Source organism: Oncorhynchus nerka, linkage group LG18, assembly GCF_034236695.1.
Source record: "Oncorhynchus nerka isolate Pitt River linkage group LG18, Oner_Uvic_2.0, whole genome shotgun sequence".
In the NCBI taxonomy this organism is placed as follows: Eukaryota; Metazoa; Chordata; class Actinopteri; order Salmoniformes; family Salmonidae; genus Oncorhynchus; species Oncorhynchus nerka.
The window spans coordinates 81,003,701-81,026,867 of NC_088413.1; the positions used below are offsets into that span (position 1 = coordinate 81,003,701).

The 23,167-nt window shown below is 45.0% G+C and overlaps 1 protein-coding gene across 1 annotated transcript in view; it reads left to right on the forward strand.

The window, feature by feature from the left end:
* The first annotated feature begins 338 nt into the window (after nt 1-338).
* The window catches only part of LOC115146537 (legumain-like), a 47,360-nt gene continuing 24,531 nt past the window's right edge, over nt 339-23,167 (forward strand). Inside the window, exons 1-8 of the mRNA XM_065004399.1 lie at nt 339-423; nt 3,479-3,641; nt 6,309-6,406; nt 12,160-12,241; nt 12,649-12,731; nt 13,110-13,185; nt 14,026-14,088; nt 17,938-18,004. Of these exons, the coding sequence (XP_064860471.1) occupies nt 3,507-3,641; nt 6,309-6,406; nt 12,160-12,241; nt 12,649-12,731; nt 13,110-13,185; nt 14,026-14,088; nt 17,938-18,004 (604 nt within the window). The 5' untranslated portion in view covers nt 339-423; nt 3,479-3,506. The remainder of the gene's footprint in view (nt 424-3,478; nt 3,642-6,308; nt 6,407-12,159; nt 12,242-12,648; nt 12,732-13,109; nt 13,186-14,025; nt 14,089-17,937; nt 18,005-23,167) is intronic.

A 23,167-nucleotide genomic window follows, 5' to 3' on the forward strand; every position in this document is an offset into this window, starting at 1 on the left:
TTAACATTACGGTTTTCTTTATGCATACATATAACACATCACATAATAAGTGTCTTCCTCGTAAAATGAAATCAAAATCAACCTTTTTTCCAAATTGTTACTACAGTATAACCTAATATAGGAAAGCTAGATTTAACACAAAATGTCCTATTGTTTGTTTAAACAGTAAAGACAGTAATTTCAAAGACGCTTATTTTTATCAAAGAAAGAGAAAAAGCACATTCCTTTGAATCATGTGTTTACGGTCATCGTCCCCCCTTCCCCGCTCTTGGCGCAGTCTGATTGGCTGTCGGCCAAACCCCTCACGTTTCCCCATCTCCAACATGTGTATGAAAGTCCTGTCTCCTAGCTTGTCCCAGCTACACACGTTTTTGGAGTCTTCCTGATAGCAACAAAGAGGTTAAAAAAATAAATTTAAAAAAGGTAATCAAACGTTTTTTAATTTTCTATGGCACCTCAAAATATAGCTAACTTTAGAGAATTTACAGTGACATAATGTGCTACTTGTAGCTAGACCTGTGCTTTGAAAATGATGAAGTAGGTAACAGCTAACTTAGTTTGTTGGCAGCCATAGGATCAACAGCACGTATGATGCTTTTAGATGGTACAAGGTAGACGGCAAACCGGATGTCAGTGTTTTATTTAAATGTTTTATTATTAACGTCAAATCAATACAGGAAGTACATGTGGGAACGCAGGTATATATAAATAACATACAAAGGACAATTGGGGTGTATAATATCACATTACACAAGTACTTTAAGGGACATACAGACACTTATAAATCTAACAATATTTAATTGTCTTAAAATACAGTTCAATTTATTTTTGTAAAGTAAGAAAATGGGGTGTTTCGTTTGTAAATTGGCCGGAAACCTCTCTCTCCATATATCAGTAATATTAAACCCACATTCTGATTGGTTGGCCTACCTGGGGTCCATCGATCAGTTGAATAATCTATTGTAATGTTAAAGTCCCCTCCTATCAATAATAACGAATTGAGAAATTTAGATAACCAATGAAGTATATATTTCTCTATAGATTCAAGCAACTCATCATTATCATGTTTGGTGTTGTAGACGTTTACAGTAATGAGCGTATTGTCATTGTAACGGATCACAAGACAAATAAAGTGACCAAAGGGGTCACATTCCCAGTATAGAATATTACCACCAAAGGTATTTTTCATTGTAGTGACCCAAGCGGAGGGTTCAGATCTTCGGGAAAGCCAAATATCGATGCCCCTCTGTGACCTCCAGAAGTTGGCATCAGCCGAAATTGAGTGAGACTCTTGGGGGAAAAAGCAAAAATCTGTTCGAAATTGTTTAGCAAATAAAAATAAGGCCTTGCGCTTCACATTGTTTCGTAACCCCCCGAGCATTAAGAGAAACATAACAAAGACAAAACGACAAAGATGATATGAAAGTTTAAACCGTAGGATGAGTCAATCATAGGAGATAAGGAACCGAGATCTGCACTTTTAAGTCAACTTAAAGTGGAAATAGTTTGTCAGTGTTTTCAATGAGAGCACAATGGTACATTTTTATTTTACCTTTATTTAACCAGGCAAGTCAGTTAAGAACAAAATTCTTATTTTCAATGACGGCCTAGGAACAGTGGGTTAACTGCCTGTTCGGGGGCAGAACGACAGATTTGTACCATGTCAGCTCGGGGATTCGAACTTGCAACCTTCCGGTTACTAGTCCAACGCTCTAACCACTAGGCTACCCTGCCGCCCCAGGGTAGCCTAGGGGCGTCAGCCGGTAGACGGGACTTGCCGCGACAGTTCAAATATTGCAACTTGTAGCGTTACTTTATACCGGATGTTGATTTGCGCTATTTGTTTACTGAAATTACCACAACTGGCTTGCTTTTTATTTTATTTACCCTTTGACTAGGCAGTTCCATGCAATAAGGGCTCTATATAATACTGTACGTTTTCTTGAATTTGTTCTGGATTTGGGGACTATGAAAAGACCCCTGGTGGCATGTCTTGAGTAAAAGTAAAGATACCTTTTTAATAGAAAATGAGTCACCCAGTAAAATCCTACTTGAGTAATAGTATTTGGTTTTAAATATACTTTAGTTTCAAAAGTAGATGTAATTGCTAAAATATTCTTAAGTAGTACAAGTATAAATCATTTCAAATTCCTTATATTAAGCAAACCAGACAGCACCATTCTTTATTTACAGATAGCCAGGGAACACTCCAACACTGACATCATTTACAGATAGCCAGGGGAACACTCCATCACTCAGACATAATTTACAGATAGCCAGGGGAACACTCCAACACTCAGACATCATTTACAGATAGCCAGGGGAACACTCCATCACTCAGACATCATTTACAGACAGCCAGGGGAACACTCCAACACTCAGACATCATTTACAGACAGCCAGGGGAACACTCCATCACTCAGACATCATTTACAGACAGCCAGGGGAACACTCCAACACTCAGACATCATTTACAGATAGCCAGGGGACACACTCCATCACTCAGACATCATTTACAGACAGCCAGGGGAACACTAGCCAGGGACACAACACTCAGACATCATTTACAGATAGCCAGGGACACACTCCAACACTCAGACATCATTTACAGACAGCCAGGGGAACACAACACCAACATCATTTCAGAACACTCAACATCATCATTTACAGATAGCCAGGGGACACACTCCATCACTCAGACATCATTTACAGATAGCCAGGGGACACACTCCATCACTCAGACATCATTTACAGATAGCCAGGGCAACACTCAGACATCATTTACAGATAGCCAGGGGAACACTCCAACACTCAGACATCATTTACAGATAGCCAGGGGAACACTCCATTACTCAGACAGATCAGATGCAGTAGGGATGACCAGGGATTTTCACATTAAGTGCGTAAATTAGAAAAAATTTCTGTCCTGCTAAGCATTCAAAATGTAACGAGTACTTTTACGTGTCAGGGGAGATATGTATGGTGTAAAATGTGTATTATTTTCTTTAGGAATGTAGTGGAGAAAGTCAAAGTTGTCAGAAATATAAATAATCCCAAAAACGACTTAAGTAGTACTTTAAAGTATTTTTTACCTTAAGTTTTTGACCCCACTGCTCTGTAGCTAACTAGTATTTTACAAAAGAATGTGTGTGAGTATCATCGTTGACTGTGTAAGGACAGTGGAGACAAAAACTAAACATTTAGTTAGTAACCTGTGTAACACATGGAGATGTGAAACATACTCCTCGGCCTTGTGTCCACGTTTTGCGCTGGTCAGTTGCTAGTTTTTTGAGTGGCTGCGACCGGTAGGAAGACACTTAAGTGTTTTTTGAAGCAGAGCTGAGGAGTTTTAGCAGTGTGTAGGTGCCCGAAATCAGGTGAAAATGGAACACTCTAAGCAACGTGACATCCTGTCCATATGCAGTGAATGTGATCACAGTGATAACACCTTTTTAAAATGTAATTTATCCTTTTCCAGAAACACAGACGGACACTGGGAGAGGATCATGTTGACGTTGACCCTTCTGGGCCTCAGTATAGGACTGGTGGCTAATGCTTTCCCCACACAGCAGTCTGGAAACGGGAAGAACTGGGTGGTGATTGTCGCTGGCTCCAATGGCTGGCACAACTACAGACACCAGGCAAGCGTGAAGTTCAAGTTAGAACATGTACAATCTGTTACCACATTTCCACCATCAGTAGACTGAGTATTTACTATTTGAGACTATGAATACAGACCTGCCATTGACCTCTGTAACTACAGGATTGTCTGTAAAAAAAAGAAAGAAAAAGGTACATAATATGCTCAATAACGCCACCACCTCTCCTCAGTTGATTTCAAATCAAATTTGATTTGTCACGTGCACTGAAATACAACCACTGTAGACCTTACAGTGAAATGCTTACTTACAAGCCCCTTAACCAACATTGCAATTTTTAAGTAAAAAAATATGGTTATTAGGTAAAGAAATGAAAATAACAGTAGCGAGTCTATATACAGGTGGTACTGATATATATATATCATATATATTTTTTCACCTTTATTTAACCAGGTAGGCTAGTTGAGAACAAGTTCTCATTTGCAACTGCGACCTGGACCCAAGATAAAGCGTAGCAGTGTGAACAGACGACACAGGAGTGGGTATAGAGTTAATGTGCGGGGACACCGGTTAGTCTGGTTATTTGAGGTAATATGTACATGTCGGTATAGTTAAAATGACCATGCGTAGATGATAAACAGAGAGTAGCAGCAGAGTAAAAAGAGGAGTTGGGGGAGGGGGGGGCACACAATGCAAATAGTCCGGGTAGCCATTTGATTACCTGTTCAGGAGTCTTATGGCTTGGGGGTAAAAACTGTTGAGAAGCCTTTTTGTCCTAGACTCCGGTACCTCTTGCCATGAGGTAGCAGAGAGAACTATCTATGACTGGGGTGGCTGGGGTCTTTGACAATTTTTAGGGCCTTCGTCTGACATCACCTGGTATAGAGGTCCTAGATGGCAGGCAGCTTAGCCCCAGTGATGTACTGGGCCGTACGCACTACCTTCTGTAGTGCCTTGCGGTCGGAGGCCGAGCAGTTGCCGTACCAGGCAGTGATGCAACCAGTCAGGATGCTCTCGACGTTGCAGCTGTAGAACCTTCTGAGGATCTGAGGACCCATGCTAAACCTTTTCAGTCTCCTGAGGGGGAATAGGTTTTGTCGTGCCCTCTTCACGGCTGTCTTGGTGTGTTTGGACCATTCTAGTTTGTTGGTGATGTGGACACCAAGGAACTTGAAGTTCTCAACCTGCTCCACTACAGCCCCAACGATGAGAATGGGGGCGTGCTCGGTCCTCCTTTTCCTGTAGTCCACAATCATCTCCTTTGTCTTGATCATGTTGAGGGCAGGTTGTTATCCTGGCACCAGACGACCAGGTATCTGACCTCCTCCCTATAGGCTGTCTCGTCGTTGTTGGTGATCAGGCCTACCACTGTTGTCATCAGCAAACTTAATGATGGCGTTGGAGTCGTGCCTGGCCATGCAGTCATGAGTGAACAAGGAGTACAGGAGGGGACAGAGCACGCACCCCTGAGGGGCTCCAGTGTTGGGGATCAGTGTGGCGGAAATGTTGCTAGCTACCCTCAACACCTGGGGGCGGCCCGTCAGGAAGTCCAGGATCCAGTTGCAGAGGGAGGTGTTTAGTCCCAGGGTCCTTAGCTTATTGATGAGCTTTGAGGGCACTATGGTGTTGAACGCTGAGCTGTAGTCAATGAATAGCATTCTGACATAGGTGTTCCTTTTGTCCAGGTGGGAAAGGGCAGTGTGGAGTGCAGTAGAGATTACATCATCTGTGGATCTGTTTGGGCGGTATGCAAATTGGAGTGGGTCTAGGGTTTCTGGGATAATGGTGTTGATGTGAGCCATGACTAGCCTTTCAAAGCACTCCACGGCAATGGACGTGAGTGCTACGGGTCTGTAGTCATTTGGGCAGGTTAACTTACTATTCTAGGCAACAGAGACTATGATGATCTGCTCGAAACATGTTGATATTACAGACTCAATCAGTATAACAGTATAATACATCCAGGTTGCCTTTGTGTTCTTGGGCACAGGGACTATGGTGGCCTGCTTGAAACATGTTGGTATTACAGACTTAATCAGGGACATGTTGAAAATGTCAGTGAAGACACCTGCCAGTTGGTCAGCACATGCTGAACAAGTAGTATTACTAAAAGAAGCTTTCATTTCAAACCCGACGTCCCGAGTCATTACTTTGAAGATAGTTATTCTATATGCGGCCTTGTGAATGTTGACCTGTTTAAAGGTCTTACTCATGTCGGCTACGGAGAGTGTGATCACACAGTCGTCCGGAACAGCTGATGCTCTCATGCATGCCTCAGTGTTGCTTGTCTCGGCACGAGCATAGAAGGGATTTAGCTTGTCTGGTAGGCTCGTGTCACTGGGCAGCTCTTGGCTGTGCTTCCATTTGTAGTCTGTAATGGTTTTCAAGCCCTGCCACATCCGACGAGCATCAGAGCTGGTGTAGTATGATTCAATCTTAGTCCTGTATTGGTACTTTGCCTGTTTGATGGTTCGTTGGAGGGCAGAGCAGGATTTCTTATAAGCATCCGGGTTAGAGTCCCGCACCTTGAAAGCAGCAGCTCTCCCCTTTAGCTCAGTGCGAATGTTGCCTGTAATCCATGGCTTCTGGTTGGGGTATGTACGTACAGTCACTGTGGGGACGATGTCCTCGATGCAGTTATTGATGTTCATTTATCAGAATGTGATGGAGTTCATTTGTTGACTTACAGTACCTTATTTTTCTTCCTAGGCAGATGCTTGCCATGCGTACCAGATCGTCCACAAGAATGGCATCCCTGACGAGCAGATTGTTGTGATGATGTATGATGATCTGGCAACCAATGAGTCGTGAGTATTCACTTCCTTGACATTTCTGTTCTCCATCTGAACGGTGTCCTAAGGTTGGGCGACATCAACAATAATTTAATCAACTATCTAAGCGTATATATAACGATATAAAGGATGTCATCACATTAATTTAGGGCTAGGCGGTATACGGTATTTTACCGGTACTGATGCATTGACTGTTTTGGGCTTTTACCTTCTATAATGGCATTTTAATGTTTGGTTTGTTAAATGTGATACACCGTGTGTAACGTCCATTTAAAAAAAAAAAAAAAGTTTACACACAGTTGCCATGACGCTTACCACAGATCTAGGCCCACCCCCTGCACAGTTGCCATGACGCTTACCACAGATCTAGGCCCACCCCCTGTCACTCAAGGAGCGCATCTGTTTGGCCACAAGACACTTGTGTTCAGTCTGCAAGTTTTAGCCAAATTGTCTTAGCTGCTAATTCCTAGTTAACCGTATTCAAAGTGCTCACTCTTATTTATATTCTAAATATAGAATTAATATTATATTTTCCTGATTCCAACAGTTCACCCAAGTGATTTGATCTAAATCACAAGTCAAATCAAATCGCAATTGCAACATTTGGTTAAAAATAAGGCCTAGAGTTTTTACCAATATTGTGCAGCCCTACATGGCAGTGTGGAAATTCTCTAGTGCAGGAAATGCAGAAATGTATGAAAATGCAGAAAATTTATTTTTGGTTGAATTTGAATTGAACCGTATAAAACAATCAGAATAGAGAAAGACCCATTGACATCACTTATAGTGTTGCCAGCCCAGGGTCTCACTACTCATAAAGCACATTTAGAAATGTTACTATTAGAAAACATAAAATACAGTCAAATGTGAAAAATATTGTGATATATTATCTTTACCATATCGCCCAGCCCTACATATAAACTCTGTATTTCAAAGACAATTGGTTAAAATCCAAATAACTTCACAGATCTTCATTGTAAAGGGTTTAAACACTGTTTCCCATGCTTTGTTCAATGAACCATAAACAATTAATGAACATGCACCTGTGGAACGGTCGTTAAGACACTAACAGCTTACAGAAGGTAGGCAATTAAGGTCACAGTTATGAAAACTTAGGACACTAAAGGGGCCTTTCTACTGACTCTGAAAAACACCAAAAGAAAGATGCCCAGGGTCTCTGCTCATCTGCGTGAACGTGCCTTAGGCATGCTGAAAGGAGGCATGAGGACTGCAGATGTGGCCAGGGCAATAAATTGTAATGTCCATACTGTGAGACGCCTAAGACAGCGCTACAGGGAGACAGGACGGACAGCTGATCGTCCTCGCAGTGGCAGACCACGTCTAACAACACCTGCACAGGATCGGTACAAGATGGCAACAATAACTGCCCGAGTTACACCAGGAACGCACAATCCCTCCATCAGTGTTCAGACTGTCCGCAATAGGCTGAGAGAGGCTGGACTGGCCTGTTGTAAAGGCAGGTCCTCACCAGACATCACCGCAACAACGTTGGCTATGGGTACAAACCCACCGTCGCTGGACCAGACAGGACTGGCAAAAAGTGCTCTTCACTGACGAGTCGCGGTTTTGTCTCACCCGGGGTGATGGTCGGATTCACGTTTATCGTTGAAGGAATGAGCGTTACACCGAGGTCTGTACTCTGGAACTGGATCGATTTGGAGGTGGAGGGTCCGTCATGGTCTGGGGCGGTGTGTCACAGCATCATCGGACTGAGCTTGTTGTCATTACAGGCAATCTCAACACTGTGTGTTACAGGGAAGACATCCTCCTCCCTCATGTGGTACCCTTCCTGCAGTCTCATCCTGACATGACCGTCCAGCATGACAATGCCACCAGCCATACTTCTCGTTCTGTGCAAGACAGGGATGTCAGTGTTCTGCCATGGCCACGAATTACCCAGATCTCAATCCCATTGAGCACATCTGGGACCTGTTGGATCGGAGGGTGAGGGCTTGGGCCATTCCCCCCAGAAATGTCCAGGAACTTGCAGGTGCCTTGGTGGAAGAGTGGGGTAACATCTCACAGCAAGAACTGGCAAATCTGGTGCAGTCCATGAGGAGGAGATGCACTGCAGTACTTAATGCAGCTGGTGGCCACACCAGATACTGACTGTTACTTTTGATTTTTACCCCCCCCCACCCCCTTTGTTCAGGGACTCATTATTCAATTTCTGTTAGTCACATGTCTGTGGAACTTGTTCAGTTTATGTCTCGGTTGTTGAAGCTTGTTATGTTCATTCAAATATTTACACATGTAAATAGTTTATAATCACCATAGCCATACAGTCCTCTGTCACCAGCACTAGATGGTTAGTAGGAGTTTGTTCTGCAATAGTTACGTTATTGAGACTAAGGCAGAGCATGTACATCATCCTATCTGTGGATGCACAGGCCTAAACCCTGTCCTCGCCGTGCTGTGGTATGCAGACGGCCAGGCCCACGGGTAAACCGTTTGGAACTCGTGAGACGCTACTGTGGAAGTCACAAGGACGTAATTTAGCTCCTCTCCTCTCGCCAGGCCTGGGTTATGGGCCCTAGATGGGAGACACGAGACTTGCCAGGCCTGTGAGTTATGGGCCCTAGATGGGAGACACGAGACTTGCCAGGCCTGTGAGTTATGGGCCCTAGATGGGAGACACGAGACTCGCCAGGCCTGTGAGTTATGGGCCCTAGATTGGAGACACGAGACTTGCCAGGCCTGTGAGTTATGGGCCCTAGATGGGAGACACGAGACATGCCAGGCCTGTGAGTTATGGGCCCTAGATGGGAGACACGAGACTTGCCAGGCCTGTGAGTTATGGGCCCTAGATGGGAGACACGAGACTTGCCAGGACTGTGAGTTATGGGCCCTAGATGGGAGACACGAGACTCGCCAGGCCTGTGAGTTATGGGCCCTAGATGGGAGACACGAGACTTGCCAGGCCTGTGAGTTATGGGCCCTAGATGGGAGACACGAGACTTGCCAGGCCTGTGAGTTATGGGCCCTAGATGGGAAACACGAGACTCACAAGCTGTGTTAGAGGCTGAAGATCTAAGAAAAATATGATTGCGTCATTATGTCTCTAATTGTTTAGTAGTTTTAGTAGCAACATCAGTCATTGGTAAGTCATAAGCAGTTATTGGAGCTGTTCATCTCTGTCGTTGGTAAGTCATAATGTTGTTCAACCTTTGGTTGACTGTCAAGTACTCTGAATTATTTAAATGCTGCTTCGGTTAAAGCTGGTTTTCAGTATCGGTGGGTTTCGATTGAACAACTCTTGGACTAAATGACAGTGTGATTCCTGTTATTGGAGGACAGGGTAAGTGATATTGTATGTTTTTGATAAGGAGACTATAGATTTTTCCAAGCTGTCACCTAATAACCTAATCACCACTGGCATTTGGAATTACCCATGTTTTACAGTACTAATGTGTATTGCCATAGAGTTGTTGGGGTATGTTCCTTGTCAATCATTGGCTTATTGGTGAAATCAGCAATTAGACAATATCTTTATGTAAATCAATCAAACTTTTATTAATGCAATTGCAGACTAGAAGTTGACAACGGGAACATAGCGTGCATGTTTCCGAGTAAGTTCTGCCAAATAGGAAAGGGTCCAAGTTGCTTTAATACGCTTGCAGTCAACCCCTAGTGATGTCACTGCCTACGTTAACACCTTCTACTCATGAGACCAAGACTATGCATATATAGTTATACAAACTTGCAGGAGAGAAAATAGTTCTCAGCAGGGCTCAACAGTAATTGTCCCCAAGTTGCTTCATCGTGTTATGTCTGCCTAGTCTCTCATCTCTTTCACTCCCCTGCAGGGTTCTGTGTCTATGAATCTCTTTTAGCCTTGAGGTTCTTTCTCACAAACACCCTGTTTTGACTGAAAATAACTTACACATCTCTCAGACCGTTTCTTTATAAGGGACAGAGACTAGAAATGGACTGTGAAAAGGTATTAAACCTTATAATGAATATATATATTGCTAATCTGTGGTCCAGGACCCTATAGATGTAGTGGGGGAGGGGTCTTATAGCCCTTCCACTTCTATTAATACAACATAAGCATAATCAATTATTATAATACATCAATCATTTGGTGCAGCCCCTCTCATGACCCCAAGGAGAACCCCATCAGAGTACACTGTCCACCCCTCCGCGCGGATCAGCCACAGTACACTACCCCGACGCTAGTTTTGTGGTTAAGTGCTTTGCTTAACTTCACTAGGGTAGGGGGCAGCATTCGGAATTTTGGATGAAAAGCATGCCCAAATTAAACTATCTGCTACTCAGTCCCAGAAAATAGGATATACATATAATTAGTTGATTTGGATAGAAAACACTCTAAAGTTTCCAAAACTGTTACAATAATGTCTGTGAGTATAACAGAACTGATATGGCAAGCGAAAACCCGAGGAAAATCCAACCAGGAAGTGCTATTATTTTGAAAGGCTGTTTTTCCATTGAAAGCCTGTCCACCATACAAAGACTTAGGACCCAGTTCACGATCTCTATTGCTTCCTCTACATGTGGCTAGTCTTTAGGCATTGTTTAAGGCTTTTACTCTGAAAAATTACGGAGATGCAGCACTTTCAATCAGTGGCCAGTGGACATTTCCATTCATCAGCCACGCGCCCCGATCGTGAACGCGCCTTTCCTGTTTCTCCTTTCCTATTGACCAAACTTTTGTCCGGTTGAAATATTATTGATTATTTATGACAAAAACAACCGAAGGATTGATTTTAAACATCGCTTGGCATGTTTCTACTAACTTTTATTGTACTTTAAAAAAAAACTTTCATCCTGGTATTAGTGCTCGCGCCTTCTGCATTCAGATTAATGGACAAAACGTGCGAACAAAAAGGAGGTTATTGCTCATAAAGAGGGACATTATCGAACAAAACGAACATTTATTGTCTAACATGGAGACCTGGGAGTGCCACCAGATGAAGATCAACAAAGGTAAGTGATTCATTTTAATGCTATTTCTGACGTTGGTGACACTCCTTGGCTGGAAAATGGCTGTATGCGTTTCTGTGGCTAGGTGCAGACCTAACATAATCGCAAAGTGTGCGTTCTCCGTAAAGCGTTTTTGAAATCTGACACAGCGGTTGCATGAAGGAGAAGTTTATCTATATTTCCATGAAAACATTTGTATAGTTTATCAATGTTTATGATGAGTATTTCTGTAATTTGATGTGGCTCTCTGCACTTTCACCGGATGTTTGTTTGAGACAATGCATTTCTGACTATAATGCGCCAATGTAAACTCTGATTTTTGGATATAAATATTAACTTTACCAAACAAAACATACATGTATTGTGTAACATGGAGTCCTATGAGCATCATCTGATGAAGATCATCAAAGGCTAGTGATTAATTTTATCTATATTTGTGCTTTTTGTGAATCCTCTCTTTGGTTTGAAAAACGTTATTCTGTGAATAGGCACTCACCTAACATAATCGTTTGGTTTGCTTTCGTCCTAAAGCCTTTTTGAAATCGGACACTGTGGCATGTTAGTTTGAGGAATTTTAATTATGGGATTTCTGTTGTTTTGAATTTGGCACCCTGCAGTTTCACTGGCTGTTGTCGAGGTGGGACGCTAGCGTCCCACGCACCCTAGAGAGGTTAAGGTCACAATGGAAGTGAGTGTATAGATGTCCTGTACGTTTTTTTACGGTCATAAAACAGATCTGTCTGTCCTGTGTTTCCTCCTGGAATGTATCTGATTCAAAGTTATTTACCCTCTTTGTTTTTCAGAAACCCCACCCCAGGGGTGGTGATCAACCGACCCAATGGGACAAACGTCTACAAGGGAGTCCCCAAAGACTACACTGGAAACGTGAGTGGACGGAAAATGGAACGTTTCAAATGACTTTGTTTTTTGTGTGTGTCTGTGTGTGGAGCTAATATCATTACATAACTATCAACAATAGGGCGGCAGGGTAGACTAGTGGTTAGAGCATTGGACTAGTAACCGGAAGGTTGCAAGTTCAAATCCCCGAGCTGACAAGGTACAAATCTGTCGTTCTGCCCCTGAACAGGCAGTTAACCCACTGTTCCTAGGCCGTCATTGAAAATAAGAATTTGTTCTTAACTGACTTGCCTGGTTAAATAAAGGTAAAATAAATGTTAAATAAATAAAATAAAATAATAAAAAATAACAATCAATGGTGTATACAGTATAGTGTAATGTTCACAATGTCAGGTTGTGTTTGTCTAATTAATGATGTGTTTTGTGTCCTGCAGGCTGTGACCCCTGACAACTTCCTGGCGGTGCTGAAGGGTGACTCTGCCAGTACAAAGTGGGGTTCTGGAAAGGTACTGAAGAGGCAAGTAATGAGAGGGAGGATTGAGAAATGATGGAGAAAAGGAATTTGAGTGAGGGAATGGAGGATGGGTTGGAATATATTATAGAAAGATCCACACGAGGGAGAAATTATTCCAGAACTTTTAAGGTAGAATTCTAAAATGATATGAAAATAATTTGTTAGAACAAGGTATTGTTATACATTTTCTGGACAGAATGTTTCATTGTTTATTTAAAAAATAAATACAATTTGTTTCATTGTTTATTTTTATTTATTTTTTAATTTTCAGGGAATGTTTCTGTACTTGTGTTATCAAAAAAAAAAAGTGATTTTTGTTTTGTCATCTTTCAGTTCACATTTTGTTCAAAGAAGGCTTTATTTTTCTCTTTCTGTTGACAGCGGTCCCAACGACCACGTGTTTGTGTACATCTCTGCTCGAGGAGCGCCTGGTCTGCTGGCCTTCCCCAATGATGAGGTAACACTTCCTGTTTGTCTCAACGCTATGATGAGGTAAATACATTAATACTTCCTGTGCTCCTCGGTCAATGTTTGTCTCAACGCTATCGCGTCTGTCACAAATGCCTCCCTATTCACAGGGCCCTGGTCAAAATAATAGTGTGCTTTATAGGGTGTTGTTTAGGACACTTCTTTGCATGTGGATGAATGACCCTGTGAAATAGACCGCTGACATATATATAGTTATTTGTTTAACAATCGTTCAGAACAGTTTGAGTCTATCATAAAGATCTAATATTTAAGACGGGATGAATGAAAGTCATGTTCTCTCACTCAGCAGTAAGTTTTCTTGTGAGAAAGAGTGAGTGACTGAATAAAAAAAAAATATATATATATATATCACCTTTATTTAACCAGGTAGGCTAGTTGAGAACAAGTTCTCATTTACAATTGCGACCTGGCCAAGATAAAGCATAACAGTTCGACACACACAACAACAACAGAGTTACACATGGAATAAACAAAACATACAGTCAATAATACAGTAGAAAAATAAGTCTATATACAATGTGAGGAAATGAGGTGAGATAAGGGAGGTAAAGGCAAAAAAACATAATGGGTCTTGATCTTGACTTTTGTGGCTTGGACCTCATGCGTTTCTAGTGCCTCTTTTTTTTTGGGGGGTTTAAGCTAAAATAAATGTTATTGTACTGGGGGGGGGTAAACAAAACACCTCATGCGTTTCTAGTGCCTCTTTTTTTTTTGGGGGGGTTTAAGCTAAAATAAATGTTATTGTACTGGGGGGGGGTAAACAAAACACAAATGAAACTTTGATTTTGTGTTTTTCTTCTTTCTACAGCTCTATGCTAACGACCTCATGGACGTTATTAACTACATGCATAAGAACAAGAAATACAAAAAGGTGTGGAAGTTTAACTTCTTATTGTTTTCTGGCTGTGGAGGACATATCATCACGTGACAGGCTGCAGTTGATGAAATCTCGTGGAACAATATGCCAAAATGACATTTAATGTTGATCTTAGACATACGGTATTCTGATTGTTAGTACACAAAGTTTCTGCCAGGGCAGCAGCTACTCTTCCTGGGGTTTATTATGGATCCCCATTAGTTCCTGCCAAGGCAGCAGCTACTCTTCCTGGGGTTTATTATGGATCCCCATTAGTTCCTGCCAAGGCAGCAGCTACTCTTCCTGGGGTTTATTATGGATCCCCATTAGTTCCTGTCAAGGCAGCAGCTACTCTTCCTGGGGTTTGTTATGGATCCCCATTAGTTCCTGCCAAGGCAGCAGCTACTCTTCCTGGGGTTTATTATGGATCCCCATTAGTTCCTGCCAAGGCAGCAGCTACTCTTCCTGGGGTTTATTATGGATCCCCATTAGTTCCTGCCAAGGCAGCAGCTACTCTTCCTGGGGTTTATTATGGATCCCCATTAGTTCCTGTCAAGGCAGCAGCTACTCTTCCTGGGGTTTATTATGGATCCCCATTAGTTCCTGCCTAGGCAGCAGCTACTCTTCCTGGGGTTTATTATGGATCCCCATTAGTTCCTGCCAAGGCAGCAGCTACTCTTCCTGGGGTTTATTATGGATCCCCATTAGTTCCTGTCAAGGCAGCAGCTACTCTTCCTGGGGTTTATTATGGATCCCCATTAGTTCCTGTCAAGGCAGCAGCTACTCTTCCTGGGGTTTATTATGGATCCCCATTAGTTCCTGCCAAGGCAGCAGCTACTCTTCCTGGGGTTTATTATGGATCCCCATTAGTTCCTGCCAAGGCAGCAGCTACTCTTCCTGGGGTTTATTATGGATCCCCATTAGTTCCTGCCAAGGCAGCAGCTACTCTTCCTGGGGTTTATTATGGATCCCCATTAGTTCCTGCCTAGGCAGCAGCTACTCTTCCTGGGGTTTATCATGGATCCCCATTAGTTCCTGCCAAGGCTGCAGCTACTCTTCCTGGGGTTTATTATGGATCCCCATTAGTTCCTGTCAAGGCAGCAGCTACTCTTCCTGGGGTTTATTATGGATCCCCATTAGTTCCTGTCAAGGCAGCAGCTACTCTTCCTGGGGTTTATTATGGATCCCCATTAGTTCCTGCCAAGGCAGCAGCTACTCTTCCTGGGGTTTATTATGGATCCCCATTAGTTCCTGTCAAGGCAGCAGCTACTCTTCCTGGGGTTTATCATGGATCCCCATTAGTTCCTGCCAAGGCAGCAGCTACTCTTCCTGGGGTTTATTATGGATCCCCATTAGTTCCTGCCAAGGCAGCAGCTACTCTTCCTGGGGTTTGTTATGGATCCCCATTAGTTCCTGCCAAGGCAGCAGCTACTCTTCCTGGGGTTTATTATGGATCCCCATTAGTTCCTGCCAAGGCAGCAGCTACTCTTCCTGGGGTTTATTATGGATCCCCATTAGTTCCTGCCAAGGCAGCAGCTACTCTTCCTGGGGTTTATTATGGATCCCCATTAGTTCCTGCCAAGGCAGCAGCTACTCTTCCTGAGGTTTATTAGGGATCCCCATTAGTTCCTGTCAAGGCAGCAGCTACTCTTCCTGGGGTTTATTATGGATCCCCATTAGTTCCTGCCAAGGCAGCAGCTACTCTTCCTGAGGTTTATTAGGGATCCCCATTAGTTCCTGCCTAGGCAGCAGCTACTCTTCCTGGGGTTTATTATGGATCCACATTAGTTCCTGCCAAGGCAGCAGCTACTCTTCCTGAGGTTTATTAGGGATCCCCATTAGTTCCTGCCTAGGCAGCAGCTACTCTTCCTGGGGTTTATCATGGATCCCCATTAGTTCCTGCCAAGGCAGCAGCTACTCTTCCTGGGGTTTGTTATGGATCCCCATTAGTTCCTGCCAAGGCAGCAGCTACTCTTCCTGGGGTTTATTATGGATCCCCATTAGTTCCTGTCAAGGCAGCAGCTACTCTTCCTGGGGTTTATTATGGATCCCCATTAGTTCCTGTCAAGGCAGCAGCTACTCTTCCTGGGGTTTATTATGGATCCCCATTAGTTCCTGTCAAGGCAGCAGCTACACTTCCTGGGGTTTATTATGGATCCCCATTAGTTCCTGTCAAGGCAGCAGCTACTCTTCCTGGGATTTATTATGGATCCCCATTAGTTCCTGTCAAGGCAGCAGCTACTCTTCCTGGGGTTTATTATGGATCCCCATTAGTTCCTGTCAAGGCAGCAGCTACTCTTCCTGGGGTTTATTATGGATCCCCATTAGTTCCTGTCAAGGCAGCAGCTACTCTTCCTGGGGTTTATTATGGATCCCCATTAGTTCCTGCCAAGGCAGCAGCTACTCTTCCTGGGGTTTATTATGGATCCCCATTAGTTCCTGCCAAGGCAGCAGCTACTCTTCCTGGGGTTTATTATGGATCCCCATTAGTTCCTGTCAAGGCAGCAGCTACTCTTCCTGGGGTTTATTATGGATCCCCATTAGTTCCTGCCAAGGCAGCAGCTACTCTTCCTGGGGTTTATTATGGATCCCCATTAGTTCCTGCCAAGGCAGCAGCTACTCTTCCTGGGGTTTATTATGGATCCCCATTAGTTCCTGTCAAGGCAGCAGCTACTCTTCCTGGGGTTTATTATGGATCCCCATTAGTTCCTGCCAAGGCAGCAGCTACTCTTCCTGGGGTTTATTATGGATCCCCATTAGTTCCTGCCAAGGCAGCAGCTACTCTTCCTGGGGTTTATTATGGATCCCCATTAGTTCCTGCCAAGGCAGCAGCTACTCTTCTTGGGGCCCAAACACATTAAGACACTACTTACATTACCCATAAAACAACAGATAAATCAGTACATCATATAACATTATTACACCACTATATATCTACAATACAACATGTATAATACCACCATACAACTATTTTACTGTGTGTGTGTGTGTGTGTGTGTGTGTGTGTGTGTGTGTGTGTGTGTGTGTCCACAGTCCCTGCTGTTCCATTCTGGCCACACTGCTCGCGTTATACAATAAATGTACACATGCATGTTATTCAATAATTTCATCCAACCTGCTTGCGCGCGTCAACGAGTGTCTGCGTAGCCAAGCGCTAATATAGAACTTGATTCTATTTGTGATGCTTGACGCACTGCAAGTCCCGCCTCTTCCATCTCATTGGTTGTTAGGAGCATATACTCACGTGGGTGATTGAAAGATGAACTGAGGTTCACACTCCAGTCCAGTTGGTGGTGGTAACGCACCTTAAAGTTGATTGCCAACCGCCATATAAAGTCCAACGAAGAAGAAGAAGCCTGACGGAGGAGAGATTACTAGAAACAAACTCTGTTTAACTTTTTATCTGTGGATGAATTGTCAAGTAGAGGACCTTGTGCATTTCAGGTAAAATAACAACCCAAAGTTTATATCCCAGGAAGAATTTGCCAGCAACAGCAAGCTAGCTAGCTGAATTGCATTGACTCTTTCATGCGTTTCGACCTGTCCCCAAATTAATATAGTTGGTTCAAGAGTTCGTTTTGATATTTCAACTTGCGTGTCCTGATCGCATCTGGTGTGGGTAGACAAAATCAACATACACACTCGTGTACCCGGTCTAGTCATGTGTTAGGTGTAATTTTTACCTGTTTTTAAAACAATTTTTTTCTTCAGATTTTTTACTTTAAAATCGGATTCTTGTTTATTGATCTTTTTTTCCCCTGTTCTCCAGTTGATTTAAATATTTTGGCGAACATTGTCATAGCGGTTACTTCCATTGAAAGTACAGGAGAACTGACTCATCTTGTTCTTAATCTTCCTACACAGTTGGTGTTCTATATTGATGCCTGTGGTTCAGGATCAATGATGGCCAAGCTGCCTGATGACATCAATGGTGAGTTACACTGCGCTTGAACCTCCCCTGTGACTCTATCACTTTCCAGGAACAAACCCAAAACACTATCACAATTTTTTTTTATCTTTAAAGATGCACTTGACCGTCCCTCGTGACTGGGGCGAGGTTGACCGTCCCTCGTGACTGGGGCGAGGTTGACCGTCCCTTCTGACTGGGGCGAGGTTGACCGTCCCTTCTGACTGGGGCGAGGTTGACCGTCCCTTTTGACTGGGGCGAGGTTGACCGTCCCTCGTGACTGGGGCGAGGTTGACCGTCCCTCGTGACTGGGGACGAGGTTGACCGTCCCTCGTGACTGGGGACGAGGTTGACCGTCCCTCGTGACTGGGGACGAGGTTGACCGTCCCTCGTGACTGGGGACGAGGTTGACCGTCCCTCGTGACTGGGGACGAGGTTGACCGTCCCTCGTGACTGGGGACGAGGTTGACCGTCCCTCGTGACTGGGGACGAGGTTGACCGTCCCTCGTGACTGGGGACGAGGTTGACCGTCCCTCGTGAATGGGACGAGGTTGACCGTCCCTCTTGACTGGGGACGAGGTTGACCGTCCCTCGTGACGGGGACGAGGTTGACCGCTCTTTGACGGCTCTTTGACTCCACCCCCCCAAACACACCAGTTTCTAAGTTATTTCAATGCACTTTTATGACTGTAAAGAGTCTTCAACTATAAAGGTGCTATTTTTAAGCTCTCCTAGCTGTGAGGAGCAGACAGACGTGTCGTTGTTTGGAATTACTACCCTCCAGCCCCGCAATTACAGTTACTGTTGTGGTTTACGCATTCCAAAAACAGCCCATTTTTATAATAACAACCCAAAGTCGGTATACGGGTAGGTGTATATGGTGTTAAGGTAGGTCTGGTCGGTATACGGGTAGGTGTATATAGTGTTAAGGTAGGTCTGGTCGGTATACGGTAGGTGTATATAGTGTTAAGGTAGGTCTGGTCGGGATAAGGGTAGGTGTATATAGTGTTAAGGTAGGTCTGGTCGGTATACGGGTAGGTGTATATAGTGTTACGGTAGGTCTGGTCGGTATACGGGTAGGTGTATATAGTGTTACGGTAGGTCTGGTTGGTATACGGGTAGGTGTATATAGTGTTAAGGTAGGTCTGGTCGGTATATGGGTAGGTCTGGTCGGTATACCGTAGGTGTATATAGTGTTACGGTAGGTCTGGTCGGTATACGGTAGGTGTATATAGTGTTAAGGTAGGTCTGGTCGGTATACGGTAGGTGTATATAGTGTTAAGGTAGGTCTGGTCGGTATACCGTAGGTGTATATAGTGTTAAGGTAGGTCTGGTCGGTATACGGTAGGTGTATATAGTGTTAAGGTAGGTCTGGTCGCACTATTGCGGGTTGGAGCGAGCGGTCGCATCTGCACTCGGTCCGCAGGTAGTAGGTAGTAGTACATTTCATTACATTTCATTATAGTACAACGGTTTGATTTGTCTAATCTTAGCAATTTTTCTTCTTAGCTAGCTACATTGCCGTCTTTGTATTATAGATAATTGCGTAATTATCGTATTTCGTCGTCCTAACGCAGTCTACACCGCCCTGCAGCTAGCTAGCTAGCTAACGTCTACCGTTAGCTAGTCCACCGTCTACCGATTAGCAGCACAACTTTCACTCAACTGAACGACTTGATTAGTGTAGTGTTAGCTAGCTACATAGTTGTCTTTGCTGTCTTCGTATCCAAGATAATTGTGTAGTTTAGAGTGTGTAGTTTTAGAGTGATTATCTTAATTTACCGAGGTTAGCTAGCCAGCTATTCGTCGTCCTTAACGTAACAGAACTTCCGCACTCAACAATCCGGTCGCATTTCGCCGCTCCACAGGTAGTATCACATTTTTCATTTCATTACAGTACAACGGCTTGATTTGTTTGATCGTAGCTAGCTACATAGCTAGCTACATAGCCGTCTTTGTATCAAAGATAATTGTGTAGTCTTGAGCGATTTCCTAGGTTAGCTAGCCAGCTATTGTCGTTCTTTTAACACAACGTAACGTAAATCAACACTGCTAGCTAGCCAGCTAGCCCCGAATAGCAGCACAGTAGCACAGTAGAAACCATTACACTCAACGGAACGACTTGATTAGTGTAGTGTCAACAACGCAGACACTGCCAGCTAGCCTACATAGTCAACAACGCAGCCTCTGCCAGCTAGCCTACTTCAGCAGTACTGTATCATTTTAATCATTTTAGTCAATAAGATTCTTGCTACGTAAGCTTAACTTTCTGAACACTCGAGACGTGTAGTCCACTTGTCATTCCAATCTCCTTTGCATTAGCGTAGCCTCTTGTGTAGCCTGTCAACTATGTGTCTGTCTATCCCTGTTCTCTCCTCTCTGCACAGACCATACAAACGCTCCACACCGCGTGGCCGCGGCCACCCTAATCTGGTGGTCCCAGCGCGCACGACCCATGTGGAGTTCCAGGTCTCCGGTAGCCTCTGGAACTGCCGATCTGCGGCCAACAAGGCAGAGTTCATCTCAGCCTATGCCTCCCTCCAGTCCCTCGACTTCTTGGCACTGACGGAAACATGGATCACCACAGATAACACTGCTACTCCTACTGCTCTCTCTTCGTCCGCCCACGTGTTCTCGCACACCCCGAGAGCTTCTGGTCAGCGGGGTGGTGGCACCGGGATCCTCATCTCTCCCAAGTGGTCATTCTCTCTTTCTCCCCTTACCCATCTGTCTATCGCCTCCTTTGAATTCCATGCTGTCACAGTTACCAGCCCTTTCAAGCTTAACATCCTTATCATTTATCGCCTCCAGGTTCCTCGGAGAGTTCATCAATGAGCTTGATGCCTTGATAAGCTCCTTTCCTGAGGACGGCTCACCTCTCACAGTTCTGGGCGACTTTAACCTCCCACGTCTACCTTTGACTCATTCCTCTCTGCCTCCTTCTTTCCACTCCTCTCCTCTTTTGACCTCACCCTCTCACCTTCCCCCCTACTCACAAGGCAGGAAATACGCTCGACCTCATCTTTACTAGATGCTGTTCTTCCACTAACCTCATTGCAACTCCCCTCCAAGTCTCCGACCACTACCTTGTATCCTTCTCCTCTCGCTCTCATCCAACACTTCCCACACTGCCCCTACTCGGATGGTATCGCGCCGTCCCAACCTTCGCTCTCTCTCCCCCGCTACTCTCTCCTCTTCCATCCTATCATCTCTTCCCTCTGCTCAAACCTTCTCCAACCTATCTCCTGATTCTGCCTCCTCAACCCTCCTCTCCTCCCTTTCTGCATCCTTTGACTCTCTATGTCCCCTATCCTCCAGGCCGGCTCGGTCCTCCCCTCCCGCTCCGTGGCCCGACGACTCATTGCGAGCTCACAGAACAGGGCTCCGGGCAGCCGAGCGGAAATGGAGGAAAACTCGCCTCCCTGCGGACCTGACATCCTTTCACTCCCTCCTCTCTACATTTTCCTCTTCTCTCTCTGCTGCTAAAGCCACTTTCTACCACTCTAAATTCCAAGCATCTGCCTCTAACCCTAGGAAGCTCTTTGCAACCTTCTCCTCCCTCCTGAATCCTCCTCCCCCTCCCCCCTCCTCCCTCTCTGCAGATGACTTCGTCAACCATTTTGAAAAGAAGGTCGACGACATCCGATCCTCGTTTGCTAAGTCAAACGACACCGCTGGTTCTGCTCACACTGCCCTACCCTGTGCTCTGACCTCTTTCTCCCCCTCTCTCCAGATGAAATCTCGCGTCTTGTGACGGCCGGCCGCCCAACAACCTGCCCGCTTGACCCTATCCCTCCTCTCTTCTCCAGACCATTTCCGGAGACCTTCTCCCTTACCTCACCTCGCTCATCAACTCATCCCTGACCGCTGGCTACGTCCCTTCCGTCTTCAAGAGAGCGAGAGTTGCACCCTTCTGAAAAAAACCTACACTCGATCCCTCCGATGTCAACAACTACAGACCAGTATCCCTTCTTTCTTTTTTCTCCAAAACTCTTGAACGTGCCGTCCTTGGCCAGCTCTCCCGCTATCTCTCTCAGAATGACCTTCTTGATCCAAATCAGTCAGGTTTCAAGACTAGTCATTCAACTGAGACTGCTCTTCTCTGTATCACGGAGGCGCTCCGCACTGCTAAAGCTAACTCTCTCTCCTCTGCTCTCATCCTTCTAGACCTATCGGCTGCCTTCGATACTGTGAACCATCAGATCCTCCTCTCCACCCTCTCCGAGTTGGGCATCTCCGGCGCGGCCCACGCTTGGATTGCGTCCTACCTGACAGGTCGCTCCTACCAGGTGGCGTGGCGAGAATCCGTCTCCACACCACGTGCTCTCACCACTGGTGTCCCCCAGGGCTCTGTTCTAGGCCCTCTCCTATTCTCGCTATACACCAAGTCACTTGGCTCTGTCATAACCTCACATGGTCTCTCCTATCATTGCTATGCAGACGACACACAATTAATCTTCTCCTTTCCCCTTCTGATGATCAGGTGGCGAATCGCATCTCTGCATGTCTGGCAGACATATCAGTGTGGATGACGGATCACCACCTCAAGCTGAACCTCGGCAAGACGGAGCTGCTCTTCCTCCCGGGGAAGGACTGCCCGTTCCATGATCTCGCCATCACGGTTGACAACTCCATCGTGTCCTCCTCCCAGAGCGCTAAGAACCTTGGCGTGATCCTGGACAACACCCTGTCGTTCTCAACTAACATCAAGGCGGTGGCCCGTTCCTGTAGGTTCATGCTCTACAACATCCGCAGAGTACGACCCTGCCTCACACAGGAAGCGGCGCAGGTCCTAATCCAGGCACTCGTCATCTCCCGTCTGGATTACTGCAACTCGCTGTTGGCTGGGCTCCCTGCCTGTGCCATTAAACCCCTACAACTCATCCAGAACGCCGCAGCCCGTCTGGTGTTCAACCTTCCCAAGTTCTCTCACATCACCCCGCTCCTCCGCTCTCTCCACTGGCTTCCAGTTGAAGCTCGCATCCGCTACAAGACCATGGTGCTTGCCTACGGAGCTGTGAGGGGAACGGCACCTCAGTACCTCCAGGCTCTGATCAGGCCCTACACCCAAACAAGGGCACTGCGTTCATCCACCTCTGGCCGGCTCGCCTCCCTACCACTGAGGAAGTACAGTTCCCGCTCAGCCCAGTCAAAACTGTTCGCTGCTCTGGCCCCCCAATGGTGGAA